At 41.8% G+C, this 19,783-nt stretch overlaps 1 protein-coding gene across 3 annotated transcripts in view; it reads right to left on the reverse strand.

The window, feature by feature from the left end:
- Nucleotides 1-19,783, reverse strand: part of PACS2 (phosphofurin acidic cluster sorting protein 2) — a 474,262-nt gene that overhangs the window by 39,693 nt on the left and 414,786 nt on the right. For all 3 annotated transcript variants that reach the window (XM_033952202.1, XM_033952201.1, XM_033952200.1), the window contains 2 exons: nucleotides 15,412-15,454; nucleotides 10,386-10,533 (listed from right to left, as the gene is read on the reverse strand). In XM_033952202.1, the coding sequence (XP_033808093.1) occupies nucleotides 10,386-10,533; nucleotides 15,412-15,454 (191 nt within the window). The remainder of the gene's footprint in view (nucleotides 1-10,385; nucleotides 10,534-15,411; nucleotides 15,455-19,783) is intronic.

A 19,783-nucleotide genomic window follows, 5' to 3' on the forward strand; every position in this document is an offset into this window, starting at 1 on the left:
AGGAACCAGCTGAAGAATTCTACAATGCCTCCACCAGCCCAGGAAACTGAGCACGGCAGGCGGCTCAGAAGCCGAAAAGTTCCGCTGAAGTCCCCTGACGGAAGTCGCGAACAGCCGACTATCACAGCCCAAAACGAGATCCAACACTCGACTGCAGGCAAACCCACAACGTGCACCTGCGAAACCACTGCAGACATGGCAAAGCGGCAGGTGCTCATGGCCCTAAAGAAACTGCTACAGTCCACTGCCGCCAAAGCTGCTACCTACCACCTCGGAGTGGCTGTCATTTCAATGCGGCTGTCAGCACAATGCTGGGCCCGAAGACAGCACCAATAAAACAGGTACCGGAGCTGCTAAAATACTCGCTAAAAATGCCCGACTAACCCACACAACGCGATCCAAAAAATATAAAAAGCTGACAATTTCCCCATCAATTTTCTACCCACCAACCTAACTTTCCCACATCCCCTCCAAACCCCTAATAAGAACATAAGAAGTTGCCCCCGCTGAGTCAGACCAGAGGTCCATCTTGCTCAGCGGTCCGCTCCCGCAGCGGCCCATCAGGCCTAGTGCCTGAACAGTGGTCCCTGATTAATTTTGTAACTTACCTCTAATCCCATCCCTATAATCTACCTTTACTCTTATCTGTACCCCTCAATCCCTTTGTCTTCCAAGTACCTATCCTAAGTTTCTTTGAACCCCTGTAGTGTGCTCCTGTTTATCACATCCTCTGGTAGCGCGTTCCATGTATCCACCACCCTCTGTGTGAAAAAGAACTTCCTCGGGTTCAACGTTCTCTGCGATATCTCGGGGTTTATTTTGGACCACCGGGAGTGGAGTTATATGACCTCAACTTTCCTCCGCTCTTTCGTCGCATTCACCAAGATTTGCTTAATTGGAAAGATCTATATTTCTCTTGGTTGGGCCGGGTGGCCATTGTGAAGATGATGATTCTGCCTCGTTTGTTGTTCTTATTCCAGGTATTGCCTCTTTGGGTGGGCAGAAAAACATTAGAGGGGGTTCAAAGGCATATCTTTAATTTTATTTGGGCTGGTCGACGGCCAAGGGTGAGTAGGAAGGTCTTATGTATGGGGAGAGGAGACGGGGGGTTGGGGGTCCCGGATGTGGTGAAATATTATCAGGCTGCTCAGCTGCGCGCCCTTTTAGAATGGCAGACGCAGACGCTGAAACCGTGGGTGGAAATTGAGCAAAGGTTAAGTGAGGGGGTACCTTTGTTACATCGGCCGTGGGTGCCTGGTAGGGCGCGCCTGGTAGGGGGGGTATCCTCGGTAGTGACTTCCTTGAGGGTATGGAATCAGACCAGAGCTTGTTTATTGGGGAGTAGGCGACATTCCTGGTATACTCCGTTGAGACACAACCCTGACTTTCCACCGGGAAGGGATGGGGGAGTGTTTGCAGATTGGGAGTCACGGGGCTTAGTTTGTGTGGGACAGTTGTGGGACCCGGTTTTGGGCGGTGTTAGACCCTTTACGGAACTCAGGGGCAAGTATGGGTTTGGGATAAGGGATTTGTTCCCCTACCTGCAGGTTCTCCATTATATCAGGGCCTCGGGTCTTTTGGGAGACTTGAGGGGTGGTAAGTTGCCCTTTGAGCTGCTATTGGGTCCAGTGCTTCGGAAGGGAGCTCTCTCTGCAGTATATAGGTGCCTTAATTGTCGGGGGGCTCCCCTTCCCTACATGAGGGCTTGGGAAGATGATTGTGGTTCAGCTATTTCCTGGGACACTTGGGGTGACATATGGTCGGAGATCTCCTCGGCAGGTATAGCTGCTTTGCTAATCGAGAATGGTTACAAGGTCCTCTTTCAGTGGTACTATACCCCTCAGGTTGTGGCTCGTTGGCAGGGAGGTGCGAGTGACCTATGTTGGAGGGGCTGTGGGGAAGTGGGTACATACTTTCATATGTGGTGGCAGTGTGGGCAGGTGTGTGGATTCTGGACTGAGGTTTTTGTTCGGGTGTCCCGGATCTTAGACGTCCAGATACCGGCTGATTGGCGACACGCCTTGTTGTTTTGGCATCAATTGGATTTGGCTTGGGGTGACTCTTTATTTTGTAAGTTGGCATTCATTGCTGCTAGATTGGCCATTGCCTCTCTGTGGAATCAGGCGCTCCCTCCCACGTGGGCCCTGGTGGAGCAACGCTTACTTAATTGGCAGAACCTTTATCACTTAACAGCTTTGCGTCATGGTAAATTACATGGCTATGCTCATATTTGGCGTAGTTTTCGGGCTTCTGTGGGGGTTTGTGGTAGGGGTGGCTAGGGGCTCTGGGTTTGTTTTGGAGTAGGACTGGATGGGCGATACTTGGGGGGATCCCATAACCATATTCCTTTTCACGTTTTGGTTTCTGTTTGGAATAGATTGTTTCTCAACCTTATTGAGAGATGTTGGTATTGTGCTCTGTCCCTAGGGGGGTGAGTGGGGGGGTATGGGCTGTGATTTGGTGGGTATTTTTGATTGCTCTTATTAGTCTGTGGGAATTGCACATGTTTCTGTTGTTATTTTCGAGCGAGGTATTTTGCTCTATATATCTTTGTTCCTGCGTTTCCTGTGAAATTGTACTGTTTGGAGTGTATTTCAATAAAAGCCTTTCATTGAAAAAAAAGAACTTCCTGGCGTTTGTTCTAAACCTTTCCCCTTTCAATTTCTCTGAGTGCCCCCTTGTACTTATTGATCCCCTTAATTTGAAAAATCTGTCCCTGTCTATTTTTTCTATGCCCTTCATGATCTTGAAGGTTTCTATCATGTCTCCTCTAAGTCTCCGCTTTTCCAGGGAGAAAAGTCCTAGCTTTTTCAGTCTGTCAGTATATGAGAGGTCCTCCATGCCCTTTATTAGCTTAGTTGCTCTTCTCTGGACCCTCTCAAGTACCTCCATGTCCTTCTTGAGGTACAGCGACCAGAACTGAACACAGTACTCCAGGTGCGGGCGCACCATAGCACGATACAGTGGCAGGATGACTTCCTTTGTCCTGGTCGTGATACCCTTCTTAATGATACCCAACATTCTGTTTGCTTTCCTTGAGGCTGTGGCACACTGCGCCGATGCCTTCAATGTTGTGTCTACCATCACTCCCAGGTCTCTTTCAAGGTCGCTCACCCCTAGCGCTGATCCCCCCATTTTGTAAGTGAACATCGGTTTTTTTTTCCCTTTATGCATGACCTTGCATTTCCCTATGTTGAAACTCATTTGCCACTTTTTGGCCCCTTTTTTCCAGTGTTGTCAGATCTTTTTGGAGATCTTCGCAGTCCTCCATGTTATTGACCTTGCGATATAGTTTGGTGTCATCCGCAAATTTAATAACCTCACATTTTGTTCCTGCTTCCAGGTCGTTAATGAATATATTGAATAGGAGCGGTCCCAGCACCGACCCCTGTGGAACTCCGCTCGTGACCCATTGCCAGTCTGAGTAATGTCCCTTTACTCCAACCCTCTGTTTTCTGTCCGCCAGCCAGTTTTTGATCCATCGGTGGACCTCCCCTTGCACCCCATGGTTCCATAGCTTCCTTAGTAGTCTTTCGTGTGGCACCTTGTCGAAGGCTTTTTGGAAGTCAAGGTAAATGATATCTATGGATTCCCCTTTATCCACCTGGCTGGTTACCCCCTCAAAGAAGTATAATAAGTTCGTGAGGCATGACCTGCCCTTGCAGAAGCCATGCTGGCTCGACTTTAGCTGCCCATAGTTATCGATGTGTTCCCAGATGCTGTCTTTAATCAGTGCTTCCATCATCTTTCCTGGGACCGAGGTCAAGCTCACCGGCCTGTAGTTTCCTGGGTCTCCCCTTGAGCCTTTCTTGAAGATGGGCGTGACATTTGCTATTTTCCAGTCTTCCGGAATCTCTCCAGTTTTTAGGGATAGGTTGCATATTTGTCGAAGTGGCTCAGCTATTTCGTTCCTTAGTTCCTTGAGTACCCTTGGGTGAATGCCATCCGGACCTAGCGATTTGTCACTCTTTAGCCTGTCTATCTGCCTGAGGACATCCACCTTGCTCACCTCTAGCTGGACCAGATTTTCATCCTGCTCTCCTTTTACGATCTCCTCGGGCTCCGGAATGTTGGTTGTGTCCTTCCTCGTGAAAACTGACGTGAAGAACTTATTTAGCCTGTCAGCTATCTCCTTTTCCTCTTTTACCACTCCCTTTCTGTCCCCATCATCCAAGGGTCCCACTTCCTCCCTTGCTGATTGCTTCCCTTAACGTACCTGAAGAATGATTTGAAGTTTGTTGCTTCCCCTGCCAGTCTCTCTTCATATTCTTTTTTTTGCTTTTCTAACCACTCGATGACACTCCTTTTGGTGTTTTTTGTGTTCCTTTTGGTTCTCCTCTGTTTTGTCCTTTTTCCATTTTTTGAATGATGCTTTCTTGTCACTTATCGCCTTTTTCACTGCATTTGTTATCCACACTGGGTTTTTTGTTCTATTTTTTTTGCACCCTTTCCTGTACTTGGGGATGCACAGGTTCTGTGCTTCGTGCACTGTGCCCTTGAGTATGGTCCAGGCATTTTCTACAGACTCCATCTTCCTTGCGCTGTCGTTGAGTTTCTTTCCCACCATTTTCCTCATGGCATCATAATTCCCTTTTTTGAAGTTAAGTGCAGTCGTTGTAGCTCTTTTCACCTTTGATGATCCAATTTTTAGCCTGTACTGGATCGTGTTGTGATCGCTGTTTCCTAGTGGGGCTAGTACCGCCACCTCCTTAGCGGGTCCCCCTAGTCCGTTGAGGATTAGGTCAAGAGTGGCATCACCCCGTGTTGGTTCTGTGACCAGCTGTTCCATGAAACAATCCCTCGTGACCTCCAGGAATTTGGTCTCCCTCATGCAGTTTGAGTGCCCAATACTCCAGTTTATTCCTGGGTAGTTGAAGTCTCCCATCACCACCACACTTCCGCTTTTGCATACCTGCCTCAGTTCAGCCTCCAGATCCTGGTCGATTTCTTCCGTTTGTCCAGGTGGTCGATAGTACAGACCCAATTTTATGTCTGCTCCAGTTCCTCCTGGTAGCTTAACCCATAGTGATTCCAAGTCGTCCGCCCTTACTGTTGTTTCCATTCTGGTTGAAGGTATGGAATCTTTTATATATAGCGCTATTGCCTGCCAATTCTCCTCACATATTCCTCCAATCCCTGCACCTTTCCTTCAGCCAATCCTAACTCTTTCCCAACTAACCACTTCTCCCTCAATCTCTTCCTTCCACACCCCCTCCCTTTCCTCGCCATGCCTAACAACCCACTACCCACTCCACATCCCTTCTTGCTCTTAACTAATTAACCCTTTCTTCCCTCTCCCCACCAATCTTCACTGGCTCATCCAGTGTTATCTGCCCGCAGGTTAATCTGCAGACGTCCGTATTTTAACTGATTTACTGTTTTAAGCAGAACCTTCATTTAACATTTGTTGAAGCTTTTTTCATTCATAGTCTTTCCAGGGGAGAAAGACCAAACCAAGCAGCAATTTGTACCGTCTTTAAGATTTAAGAAGTCACTCTTTTCAGATACTCACCTTTTCCTGCTGCTTCCTACTAAGCGTGGTTCAAATTTTACTTGTTTGGTTTCCTGATGCAGAAAACAAAACATGCTCATGTTGGAACCTAAAGAACTGCTGCATAGCTAAGTGATTTATTATAAGTTATATTGAATTTCAAAAATTTCTTCAACTAAATATTAAACAAAAAAAAGCTAAAAAGTGTGGAGGACTAAGCGATGATTGGGTGGTGAGGTGGTTGGGTGTTCTTCCCCTATTATTATCCTTCCGTTTCTCTGAGCTAATCCTACCATATGTAAAGCTAAATTTCAAGAGTGTGTGGTACATTCAAGGGAGGTGTGCTTTTTGGTTGATATATCATATTTTTCACTTCCTCATTAGTAATAATAATAATAGTTTATTTTATATACCGCCAAACCATCATTTCTTGGCGGTTTACACAATAGTAATTACAACAAATAATTAAAATACAGATCCAAACAACAATGTCTTGAATAAAAGAAAGTAACACAATTCAATAAAAGATACTGACTAACAAAATGTGACCCTAACTTATTCAGAGTAAGATATACACAATACAAATTATTTATACTAAAATAGATAAGAAACTGTAAACATTATTCCATAAAAATAATAAAAAATCCGCTTTATCATGATAGTTTTGAAATCGATTAAATATTGTATTGTTTAAATAGATAAGTTTTAAGACCTTTCCGAAATTGATAAGTGAGGGCTGGAGAAATAAGAGCATTCAAACAAGAATTCATTACTCCTGCTTGAAACGCCAGAGTCCTATCTAAGAATTTTTTAAAGTGGCATGTTTTTGCTGAAGGAAAATAAAACCAACTGGATCTACGTATATTTTTTTAACATGTAAAAAATCTAGAATGAGCAACAAGATAAGATGGAGCTAACCCAAATAAAACTTTATAACAAATACATCCAAATTTAAACAGTCTCGAACAGCAACCAGTGAAGTTTTTGATAATATGAACTAATGTGATCATGTTTCTTTAAATTACACCTATTTGGTATTTTTCCCTGTTATTCCTTGACTAAACATATAAGTATACATTTAGCACTGCTGGACAACATGCGCAAACTCTGAGCAAATCTGGAACAGACACAGAACATGCATATAGAAACACAAATTTCTTAGACAAAAAAGCACACATCTTTGGTCCCTTTATTCACTAGATGATCATTAGTAGTCTCTCCACTGGAACAATGCCTAACCTCTGGAAATTGGCTACTATATTTCCAAAACTACTGACCTATAGGCAATCTTCTTTTCATGGCTAAGCTAACGGAGAAATTGGTTTTTAATCAACTCTCCTCCTTTTTGGAAAAAACAAATGCCTTTCAACCCAATCAAATAGGCTTCTGGCCCCACCATGCCACTGAACTTTCCCTAGTTGGTCTAATCACTGCAATCCAATTCTTCTGTTCTCTTAGTTTTGCTAGATCTTACAGCAGCCTTTGACACGATCGACCACACATTACTACTCCAGAGGCTTCAAACCTCAAGTATTACCAGTACAGTCTTAAAATGATTTACCTCTTATTTCAAAAATTGTTCATATCAAGTGAAATTTGAGAACATTCTGTCTAAAATCTTCATTCAAAAATACAGAATTCCACAGGGCTCTATCCTCTCCGATACTCTTTAATCTTTTCTTAGCCCCAGCTCTGGTAATGATACTTTGTCAGAGCTTGTAAATTTCCAAGATGCTGCAAATGGTAAGAAAATGGTTCTTGGCCTAAAATGGCAGTGCAGATATAGCCCTACAATATGACTTCACAAATGTAAGAGTTTGAAATCTGGCCTATGACTCCTGTAATGTCCAGCTCGCAGGTATAGGGCTGGACAAGAGGGGAGTAAAAATAATACTATGAGTTAAAGAAAATAATTTTAGATGGTATTAGAGCAAAGCACCATAGGCCTGTCATATTAGTTTAAAGAATTCTAAAGAAAAACAGAGCCTCAAACAAGGTTTGTGGTATGTATGAGAATATACATAGTGGTAGACTGAAAGAAATTTATGAGAGGGTATACAAGCCTTAGTAGATCGGCCTACAAGATAAGAGAGGACTGAAAGGATTACTAAAGTAACTGGGTAATAATTCACTTTGAAAGTGACCAGCTGACTTCAAAGAGTGCAGAGAGGAAGAATCTAAATAAGTGCAAGGAAAAATTTTTTTTAAATCAGAATAGAGATGCTGCTTTGAGGTTTATATAACCTCTCTCTGTGTCTGCTCCACTCATAACCAATGCTTAATCTTGTATTTACCTTGAATATGGATTTAATAAAGAAAAAGGTAAAAATACAAGTATGGTCAAAAAATAGCCATTGGTCAGACTCCAGGGACACTTACTAAAATCTTCCTGATGGCTCAGTGGGCAACAGAAATGATCCTTATTTCCCTTGTTCTAGCAGCACTATTATATGAAATGGCACTATCTACCTCTTAATGGTAGTCTCACAGTAATCGTCAGTGAGGACATGAAGTCTGCCAATCAAGTGGAGCAGGCTTCGTCCAAGGCAAGACAAATCATGGGCTGCATACGAAGGGGTTTCGTCAGTCGTAAGGCGGAAGTCATTATGCCATTGTATAGATCCATGGTGAGGCCCCACCTGGAATACTGTGTACAATTCTGGAGGCCGCATTATCGCAAGGATGTGCTGAGACTGGAGTCGGTGCAAAGAATGGCCACCCGGATGGTCTCGGGACTCAAGGATCTACCATACGAAAAACGGCTTGACAAATTACAGCTATACTCGCTCGAGGAGCGCAGAGAGAGGGGGGACATGATCGAGACGTTCAAGTATCTTACGGGCCGCATCGAGGCGGAGGAAGATATCTTCTTTTTCAAGGGTCCCACGACAACAAGAGGGCATCCCTTGAAAATCAGGGGCGGGAAACTACGAGGTGACACCAGGAAATTCTTTTTCACTGAAAGAGTGGTTGATCGCTGGAATAGTCTTCCACTACAGGTGATTGAGGCCAGCAGCGTGCCCGATTTTAAGGCCAAATGGGATCGGCACATGGGATCTATTCATAGGGCAAAGGTAGGGGAGGGACATTAAGGTGGGCAGACTAGATGGGCCGTGGGCCCTTATCTGCCGTCTATTTCTATGTTTACTACTGCTAGGGCTCAATCCCCTAGGGGGGTAAGCAAAATACCATTACTGAAAATGGCATTGCCACAACAGAAGTGGTACTCTCTAGGGATTTTCATGCCCCTCCTCCAAAATGGACCGACAGGGAGACTTTGGTAAGTGCCCATGGACCGAGAGTAAGAGGATTTGTAAACACTATTTCTTGTTTAAGGCATGGGTCTAAGAGGGGAACACAGTGTGCAGATTTTCTACTCTTATTTTCTTAAAAACAGTGAGGTTTGAGGGAAGACAAGTTTAATTTTTATACATTTGTGGACCAGATGGTGGTATAAGGCAGGGTATGGCCCTTGCTAGTAGGCTACCATAGTTTTTGCTGGTGAGAAGTTGGAGAAGCAGGCTGCTTACTTGCAAAAGACAGGCCCCATTACTCAATAGCAGACCGGAGTTGAGGGCCTGCTATTGTACAATGCTGCAGCCAGTAATATGTTAAGTAACAACTTCAGCTTGTGTTCCAGTTCAAGGTAAGGAAAAGTCAAGTAATTAAATCTAAAATCCAAATCAGTTATCCTAGTCTCTTAACTCACCCCTTTGTAACTCTACAAACTGGAAGGCTGATGCATAAAGCCACGTGGTAGAGCCGCATGAAAATAGACTGAGCATGTGACTTCTACCACAATATTACCAAGAGAATATACTACAGTGAAGCTGTAAGCCAGTGGTTCCCAAACCTGTCCTGGGGGACCCCCAGCCAGTCAGGTTTTCCAGATATCCCTAATGAATATGCATGAGAGAGATTTGCATACCTGTCACTTCCATTATATGCAAATCTCTCTCATGCATATTCATTAGGGATATCTGGAAAACCTGACTGGCTGGGGGTCCCCTAGGACAGGTTTGGGAACCACTGCTGTAAGCTAACAAAATGGGAATTTCAAATGTGCAGAACTTGTGCAGTAATTGACAGCCTGCTGGACACACATGCACCAATGTTCTGTGGTAAGGTCGGCTTCGCTATATGCATGTCCGCAAATTATCTGTGCATAAATGTTAGCCTTGCAAAACTATTTTGTACATAAAATTTGTGACCATCTCTGGGAACAGATGACTAAAGTCATGGATTCAAAATATTGAAAATGACCAATTTTTCATGTCACGGGTCCATAGGCAATCTGCAAAATTACGTTTGAACTTCTATAACGTCTTTATTTTTTCACATAAAAGAATGGTTTGAACTGTTGTATTACAAATTGTTTGCTCCAACAGAATCTATTATAACCTCACTTTTTTTTTATTTCTGGTGACATTAGTCACCTTTCCCCAGAGATGGTCAAATTTTTGCAAGACTGATATTTATGAAAACAATTCAGTTCAAGAGCAGATGCATGCTGGCACTTTCATTCTTGTTCAGACATACATGATGCTGTTAAATCTCTTTCTGTCTTTTAAAGTTACAAACACTCATCTAGTTGCAGAAAAAAAATAAAAACAGGGCATTTTAATTCCGAAAACTGGCATTAAATCCTGTCAACCAATCCTTCTACGTTGGGCCCCTGACCTGACAATTTTCTAGCCTAATAACACTCACTTTTATATAGTGTGTACCCATGTTGACTAAGTAATTTAACTGCTATGGTGAAACCCTTCCTGCATCGTGCAGCCAGCAATGTGTATGTAGAATGCTCATTAACTGTGCGTTTCTGATCATGATAGTTTTCTGCATTGGCCTCTGGATTTCTCTCTATTCTTTCTCTCACTTTTATGAATATTACCTGGAGGAAGAAGATGAGGAAGAGGAAATACCCGTTACAGATGGGGAAGAAGGTGGGGTAGGTGAGGCCTCTTTCACAGCAGGAGATATTGAAGGTGGGGTTGAGGAAAGCACATTGGAACTCGAGGGAGCTGCATCATCAGAATCACCTAGAAAAGAAAAATGGTGAAATTTTTTTTAGCCGCCTTTTGTTAATATGTACTGGGCTAGAAACCTGCAGTATTAGCCATTAGTTAAATGAAAACGACTTGCTGTCTTTTTGCAGAAATAGATATCTTTTCAGTGGCTGGTAGCGTGATTATAAATACTCATTAGAAAACCATATCTAAATGTCAGCTCTTTTGGGACCAGTAGGTATTGAGCACCCCAAGTATTGAGCAAGTTCCTTCTGTGTCCAGGGAAAGGTAATTTGTACAGTTTAGCACTACTAATTATTTAGAAATGTTGGTTCTTAAGAATCAACTGTGTGTGCATGATGATTCTGCTTTTTTCAAGCATATTCTTCTCTATAGTTAATGCTCTTTTTCACTGCATTGAAATATTTGATCTTTGGTGTCAAGTATTTTAGCGATACTTTAATTTAGATGCAGAACAAAACTTACATTACATTAGTGACTTTTATTCTGCCATTACCTTGCAGTTCAAGGCGGATTACATAAGAGGTTATCTGGACATTTCCAGAAGAGTAACAGAGTTGAACGGTTACTTCAGTGCTTCCTGCGGTGTTAATTTATTTTGATGGATTTCTTGAATAGCAGGGTTTTTATTTATTTTCTGAAGGTTTTGTAGTCTGGTGTCATGGTCAGTAGATTGGATAGTGGGTGGTCTAGTTTCATTGTCTGCGTGGCCAGCAGGCCATCGTACATTTTTTTGTGTTTGACGCCTCTGATTGGGGGGATGCATGAATGGTGTCTGGGTTCTCCTTTGCCTGGTTGTGGTTGTTCGGATAAGGAGGTTGTTCATATAAGCAGAAGAACAGGAAACAGCAGCCCTACCTGCAGTTGCATTTAGCAAAACTTAGGCCATGCAGATTGCCTCAGTATTACAAATTCAAGAATGACACAGGGGTGGGGATGCATGGTAAACTGTGGTAAATCCTTGGGAAAGGTAAAAACTTTGACCAAATTACAATGGATGTGTGAAAAAAAAGAAACACCAGCAACTGATCAGAAGAAAAGGTACAATTTTCTTGCAGTAAAACATTTATCACAAATTACTGTGGCGCCCCGCTTCTGTGCTCAAATACTAATACAGTCTACAGACCAGGTTGCTTCAGAGAGCTGGACACCCATGCACCATGATCACTTGCTTGATCTCTTTTTTTTTTTTAATTGGAGGACCCCTTTCATGAAGCAGTGCATTTCTCTCCAGAATCTACTGTACTACGCAACTTCTCTATTAGCGCTCTGTTGCTCACATCTGGTTCCCAATGTGCATGGACTGCTACAGACAAGGGAAGAGTGAAGAGAGGAGCATTGCACCCTCTTCATAACAGAACCAGGACAAGAGCAAAGGGTAACCCAGATTCATCACAGAAAATTCTCTCAGGAAACCATGGCAGACTGAGGGACGGGAGAGAGGTTACCTCATTTTTCTCAGTTTCTCTCCAGGAGCTGGGGAAGCAGCAAGAAAGGCCACATTCTGAGGCGGGAAGAAGGTAAAAGATAAATTCCCAGTTGTGTGCCTGTGCAGGGCTGCTAAAACAATGAGAACCTTCCTTACCCAACAGAGGGAAAGAAGCTGCAGCAGCCCTTGTTCAGGGAGCACATTGCAAATAAAGGAAGTGAGGCTACTGAAAAACTTTTTTAATCTTTGCAATACTGTGTTAAAAATTAAGACCCCTAAACTTCTTCCCCACATTTTAGGACTCCTTTCAGTCCATGTTTTTCTCTAACATTGTCACTCAAAGCATTATACTGTCAATTTTTTTACCTTACTTTGAATTTTATTTGCACTTTTTTATAGCTGCATTTCTATGCATTTCTACTCAAACTTTTTTTAAACCTCTTTCCTAATCTAGCTAGGTTAATGCATTTAAACTGCCTCTAGTTTCTTTCCATGATCAATATAGTAGTGGAGCTAGAGTTCTTCTGTCCAAGTACCTAGAAAAGCATCCAAGAAGAATTTTCTTCAAATAGCCTAGAACACCAGCTAAAGAAGTTTTCACTATGTGTTTTTTCCCTCGCATGCAAACTTCTTAAGTCATTCCTTTATTAGTGAAAGGTTCAGTGTAAGAATAACATTCTGACAAACTTCTCAAAGCATTCTCTCATCTTATAAGAACTTATGCATTGCCATACTGGGTCAGACTGAAGTCCATCTCCATCACACCTTGTGTCCTGTTTCCATACTGGCCTATCTAAGTCACAAGTACAGTGGAACCTTGGTTTACGAGCATAATTCGTTCCAGAAGCATGCTCGTAAATCAAGTTACTCATATATCACAGCGAGTTTCCCCATAGGAATGAATGGAAACTCGCTTTGATTCGTTCTACCTCCTCCCCCCTTTCCACCGAGGCTACCGGCACTGCTCCATCACCCCCTCCTCCCCGCTCTAACTGGCATCGCACCCCCCCCCCCCACGAGAACTGCACCCCCCCCCCCCCGTGCTGAAAGCGGCATCCGCCCGCCCTTCCTCCCAAACATGTTCCTTACCCCATCTTCCGGTTGTGCCACTGAAAGAAATCTCCCGCCTCTTGCCTGGGCTGGGCCTTGAGCATCTGCGCATGCTCAAGGCCTTCTGGCTCTCATTCTCTCTGAGATCTCGGAGAGAACAAGAGCCAGAATGCCTTGAGCATGCGCAGATGCTCATGACCCAGCCCAGGCAAGAGGCGGGAGATTTCTTTTAGTGGCACAACCGGCAGATGGGGTAAGGAGCATGTTTGGGAGGAAGGGCGGGCGGATGCCGCTTTCAGCACTGGGGTGCGATGCGGTTCTCGTGGGGGGCGTTCACGGAGGGTGGGGGTGCGATGCCAGTTCAGGGGATGTGATGCCGGTTAGAGAGGGGGGAGGTGCTCGTGTAGCGGAACATGCTCGGTTTGCGAGACAAAAGTTTGCTAAGTGTTTTGCCCGTCTTGCAAAACACCCGCAAACTGGGTTACTCGCAAACCGAGGTTCCACTGTACCTGGCAAGATCTCAAAAGAGTAAGGCAAATTTTATGCTGTTTATCCTAGAAACAGTGGATTTTCCCAGGTCCATATAAATAATGGCTTGTGGACTTTTATTTCAGGAAAGTATCCAAACCTTTTTTAAACTCTAAATGCTTTTACCACATTCTCTGACAACAAATTCCAAAGTTTAATTACATGTTGAATGAAGAAATATTTTTTCTGGCTTGTTTTAAATTTACTACTGTACTTAGTAGCTTCATTGCATGTTCATAAGAACATAAGAATTGCCATACTGAGACCGACCGAAGCTCCATCAAGTCCAGTATCTTGTTTCCAACAGTGGTCAACCCAGGTACCAAGTACCTAGCAAGATAGCAAAACAGATTTTATGCTTCTTATCCTAGGAATAAGCAGTGGATTTCCCAAAGCCATCTCAATAATAGCCTATGGACTTCTCATTTAGGAAAATATCCAAACCTAATTTTAGACCCTACTAAGCTAACTGCTTTTACCACATTCTCTGGCAACAAATTCCAGAGTTTAATTACATGTTGAGTGAAGAAATATTTTCTCTGTTTCTTTTTTTTTTATTTACTACTTAGTGGCTTAATTGTGTGCATCTTAATTCTAGTACTTTTGGAAAGAGTATACACACAGTTCATATCTACCTTGTCCACTCCACTCAGGGTTAGATTCTCAAAAATTCACATTAAACCGATGGGCTGCTGTTGCGGCCATTATTGTAGCAATTTTTAAAAAGTGAGTCATTCTCCAAAAAATGCTCATGCAAATGAGGCTGGCAGAGAGTAGTGAAGGTTCACTAAATTTCCCATAGGACAGGCATTAAACAAAACCTGGGTCAATCAGAGCCTCAGACCCCTCCCAGGAAGCACCGAGGAATAGAAGGCCCACCATTTTGAAAAGGCAGGCCTACTGGCTGGAGGGAAGGGGTTCATTGGAGGCATGGGAGGATGTTGGGAAGGGGGCATGGCGACAGGAGGAAATGAGCATCTCTCCCGCTGTTGGGGGGGTGTTGGGGTGCTGATCTTCAATTTTTATTTTTTATATATTTAATTTGTGTGGGGTGGATGGGGGTTTGAGTTGTCAATCCTTACTTTCCTGTTGGTGCATGAGCCAATTAGTACTCAGGCACTGATCAGAAATTAAGGCAATAACAGCTCAGACCTGTTGGTAAATTTTGGCCGCAAATGTGGCACAACAAGGTTAGAGAATCACTTGGTGATTATAGAGTGATCATTTTAATATTAATGACCTTGTTGTACTAGATTTGCATGCCAGTATCGGGCAAGACCTCAGTAAGCCGTTTTGAAAATCTGCTGCTAAAATATATGCAGCTAAACTGGCTGGAACTGGTTTAGCACTAAATCTGTTAGTGTACCTTAGTAAAAGGACTGCTAAAACTCTTCTCCATAGTAATTTTTCTATCCTTTGCCAAAGCTTACATACCTGCTCCCATTTGCTCTCAGCTTATCTGCACTGAATATCTGAATTTTCTAAGAGATTAATTGTTCTATGACTTTGCTAAAGAAAACAAGCATTTGAGATTAACCATTAAATCACCTTAAAGGTAATATATAGAAATAAAAATAAACCTTTTTTATCTTAAATCAAATTAAAGTGTGCTTTATTTAAGCTCTTTTGCATTTATGTGAACCCAAGTTACACAAAATAAGGCAGCATTCTGAATAAGTTAAAAAAAAAACCCCTCCTAACTACATATGCTGTGTGCGTGTATCTCTTAAGATCCTCTTTGTAAGGGGTTCATCCTGCTGTGTGCCTATGAGAAAAATTTCTAACAAAACAAGCCAAAGTTATAGAGTACATTTTTACACAATTAAGTCTATGATATACTTAAACAAAACAAACAAAAACCTAAACTGAAAACTAAATGTTACCTGAGGTGGCAGAAGACTGTTCTACTATTCCAACCTTTACAACCTGAAAGAAAATTAGAGGATTGATCAGTTTAAAAAGGATTGGAGAAAAGCTGTTTCTAAATATAAAAAGAAATTGATAGAATCAAGAAAGAATTTGAATCTTATCAGATTAGACGTTACTGACACAAATAGTTAATTCTTTGGTCAAAAAACAGATAAGATTGTTAGTATTTCAAATGAACAACCTCTAACACCTGATCAATTGGCAGATTCAATCTCAGTTTTTGAGTGATTTAGATGATTGGGGTCCATTTAAAGATAGGAATAAGGATGTTGCTCCTGTAGATTTAATTTGGACTAGGTTTGAAAAAGTAGATTGGGAGGAGTCTCTATAGGTCTACAATAGATATGTTAAAGTACATTGCCATCTAGATCTTTGTCCGATTTATATCTTGAAGGAGGTCCTGCCATCTTTCAAAACTGCTGTTTATGATTGAGCAAATGAGATGCTATTAAAGAGCCTCTTTCCGACTCATTTGAGAGAAATTATAGTACAGAAACGGTACTTGCATCACTGCTAGACCACAAGTTGTTTAGTGTAGGCATGAGTACCTTAGACTTACAATTTGATTTAAGTAGTGCATTCGACCTCATGGATCACGAAACTTTACTCAGTTGCTTGGATGCAATCAGTATATCAGGTCAAGTATTTCAATGGTTCCAAGGTTTTTTGAAATATTGCACGTATCAGGTTCAAACTGAAGATCAATATTCTTATAAATGGAATAATTCATGTGTTGTACTGCAAGGTTCCCCTCGCTCTACTTTGCTTTTTAATGTTATTTAGCTTTTTGGGGAACCAGATCTTTAGGAATTATACATCTATGTGAATGACATAATTATTATTATTCCTATTTCATCTTTATCACCCAAAATATTACTACTCACATCTTCCATAATTTTGATTGTAGAGCAGTGGATGAAAGAATTTAAGTTTTAGCTACTCCTTTCAATAAGATCAAGGAAGAATCTTTAGAATTGAATAGAATTACTTATCCAATTAATCCAGTTATTAAAATTTTAGGAGTATACTTAGACCAAAATTTATTGCTAGATGCTCAAATAGATGCCATTGTTAGGAAAAGCTTTTTTATGCTGTGGAAGTTGCATACAATTAAATCCTATTTTGATTTTCCTTCCTTCAGACTATTAGTACAATCTTTGGTCCCGAGTTCTTTAGATTACTGTAATATTATCTATTTAGCTTCTTACCAAAAGAATATAAGTAGAACGTGACCCAATCAGAACACAGCTATACAATTAATCTTTAATTTGGAACAATCAGATCATGTGATACCATACTATCGGAAATTGCACTGGCTTCCTGTGGAAGTCAGAGCGATATTTAAAATATGGATGCATTTGATACAAAGCATTGCATGATCTTGTACCAAGCTATCCTCTAGATCAGTGTTCTTCAACCTTTTTACACCCGTGGACCGGCAGAAATAAAATAATTATTTTGTGGACCGGCAAACTACTAGGACTAAAATTTAAAAACCCCGTTTACGCCCCATCTCCGCGAGCTCGGTCCCCGCAAACCATCTGATCCCATCTGCACAAGCCGCAATTATGATTTTATATTGAACATATTTTATTAAAGTATAAAAAGAAACAATATTCTGAACAATTGTGATTTTATAAATACAAATATACAGAGCACGGACCAACAAAACCCCTGTCTCCCCTCCCCTTCACATATATCCCCTCTACTATCAAGAAAACTGAACAAGCCAAGTTATTATAGAATGCTACTTATAAATATCATGCTAACAGAATACTGCAGTCCCCAGTTATGTCTCTAGCAGGATATATAATTCAAATCTGATATATTCTAATGACAAAATAGAAATAAAATTATTTTTTTCTACCTTTTGTTGTCTCTGGTTTCTGCTTTCATCTTCTTTTCACTCTTTTCCTTCCAGCATCTGCCCGTTCCATCCAATGTCTGCCCTCTCCCCCTTCCATATGTATCTGACTTCTTTCTATGCCCCTCTTCCCTGTCCATCCAGCCTGTTCCTCCTCTCTCCTTTTTACATCATTCATTCCAGCTTCACTGCCTTCTTCATTTTTATCTCTCCTACACCAGATCTAGCATCTTTATCCCTCTCTCATTTCTCTGCTGACCCCCTTTCCAGCATCAATGTCTCTCTACTTTCTCATTCCTCTCTCTCCCCTTTCTCTCATCTGATCTCTCCATTCCACCCTGACCCCCTTCCCCTCCTGTAATCTCCCTGCCAGCTGTTTCCTTCCTTTTTTCTTTCTCCCTACCCTCCTTCCTTTTTTTCCTTCTCCCTTCCCTCCTCCCTCTATCCAACAGTAACTCTCTTCCCATCTCTTTCCCTCCTCCCCTCCCAGCAGCATCTCTCCTTCTTCTCCCTTCCCTCCTCCCTCTATCCAACATTAACTCTCTTCCCATACCTTTCCCTCCTCCCCTCCCAGCAGCATCTCTCCTTCTAACTCCCTTCAAGTCCCGTAACAGCTCTCCCTTTTCCAGACCTTCCCAGCCTCCTACAGTGGCTTCCTCACCTTCCAGCAGCTCTCGGTACTTGCCTGCAGGAAGTTGCCGGTAAATCACTTCCCTGGCAAATTGGAGAGCTGGTGGGAGGGGAGACAGCCACTGTGAAGGCTCTCCAGGATCTTGTTCGCACACGCTGACCATCTCCCTCCACCTGCACCTGAATCTGCAGCTCTCTCCGGTCTAATCGCAACTTCCCCGCGGCCCTCTTCAGCAACTCGGCAGGGGTGGCGATCAAGACACGCTGCCGACATCGGGATCTTCACTCTCTGAGTCCCGCCTATTTTGTTTCAACTTCCTGTTTCCGAACAGGCGAGACTCAGAGAGGGAAGGCCCCGACGTTGGCAGCCTATCTTGATCGCCTGAGGCTGGGAGGAACATTAATCGGGAGGAACCGCAGTCGGCAGGAAATTTAACTGCCGTCTTGATCTCGCCGGCCCTGCGCGGACCGGCAGAAATTTTCTGCGGACCGGTACCGGTCCGCGGACCGGCGGTTGAAGAACTGTGCTCTAGATCATTTCAAATTTACAGAAAGCAGGTATTCTCTATACAATCTTACATTATTTGCTTTTCCTTCAGCAAAAAGGTTGTGTATATAAAATATTTCTTCATATATCATTATCTTTTCAGGCAAGTACTTGGGATAAGAGTTTTAGAAGTTTCATAGTAAATTCTACTTATCAGGTTTTTAGAAAATTGTTAAAAACGTATCCACTTGCTAAATTTTTGTAAATTAGATTTGTTCTTTGCAGTGTATGTACAGTATCTCACTTTTTTTAACCACATTGAACTAAGGGGTAGTGTGGTATACAAATGAATTTTTATGTTATGTTAAATTATTCTGAGACATCCTTGCATGTGTATTATGCCACTGTTCAATTAAATGTTTTCTTTGAACCCCAACAATAAGTGCTTTTTTTGGCAATGTCCCGGCTAGATGAAGGAAAATCAAGTGCTCAATAGTTATAGAAGTTGCTCCTACCTCAGCACTATCTGTAGTTTTTCGTCTGCGTAATCTTGGAATCCTAGGTTGAGGACTTAGTCAAATTTCTCTTAGTTTTTTTTTTTTGTGTTCAATAAGTTTTATTAGTTTTCAGCAAAATAAAGTAAAAATAACAAAGTACAACAACAACATTTCACGTTTCCAATAGCAGTAGAAATACAGCATTATCCATTCCACAATTAATACAACAGTAGTTGAGAAACAATCGTTCACTAATTAAGAGAGTATGATATAACATGAGTCCACATTGAATAAAATGAGTGGTGTGTTGATTTATCATTGTCCGCCAGGGACTTCTCGTATTTAGCATATAAACAAAAGGAATTCCACCATTCATGTACATTGAGAGCTGTGAAGTCTTTCCAATGAGATAATATAACCTTTATAGCTACAAGTAACATACATTGCAATAATTTGCTTTCTTTCCTATTGAGTTTACAGGTCTCTTAGTTTTTAATTTTTCTTTGTAAATTGTATTAAGGCATGATTTACATTTACGAAGTTGTATTAAGACTAATTCACTTTCTGTACAAGTGTTTGTTTACTTGGTATGTAATAATGAAACTTATAAATAAATAATTAAAAAAAAAAATTATTCTGACCCCCAATACTGAAGGATCCAAATAAAAAATTAGCTCAAGTTTCAAACTATAGACCATTTTTGATAAAGAATTTGGAAGGATTTGTTAATCAATTAACATCATATTTAGATAAGTTTAATATTTTGCATTCTCCACAATCTGGGTTTCGAGCAAGTTATAGTACAGAGACAGTCTTAGGAACAATGATGGATAATATAATATCTCAAG

Source organism: Geotrypetes seraphini, chromosome 7 (genome assembly GCF_902459505.1).
Source record: "Geotrypetes seraphini chromosome 7, aGeoSer1.1, whole genome shotgun sequence".
In the NCBI taxonomy this organism is placed as follows: domain Eukaryota; kingdom Metazoa; phylum Chordata; class Amphibia; order Gymnophiona; family Dermophiidae; genus Geotrypetes; species Geotrypetes seraphini.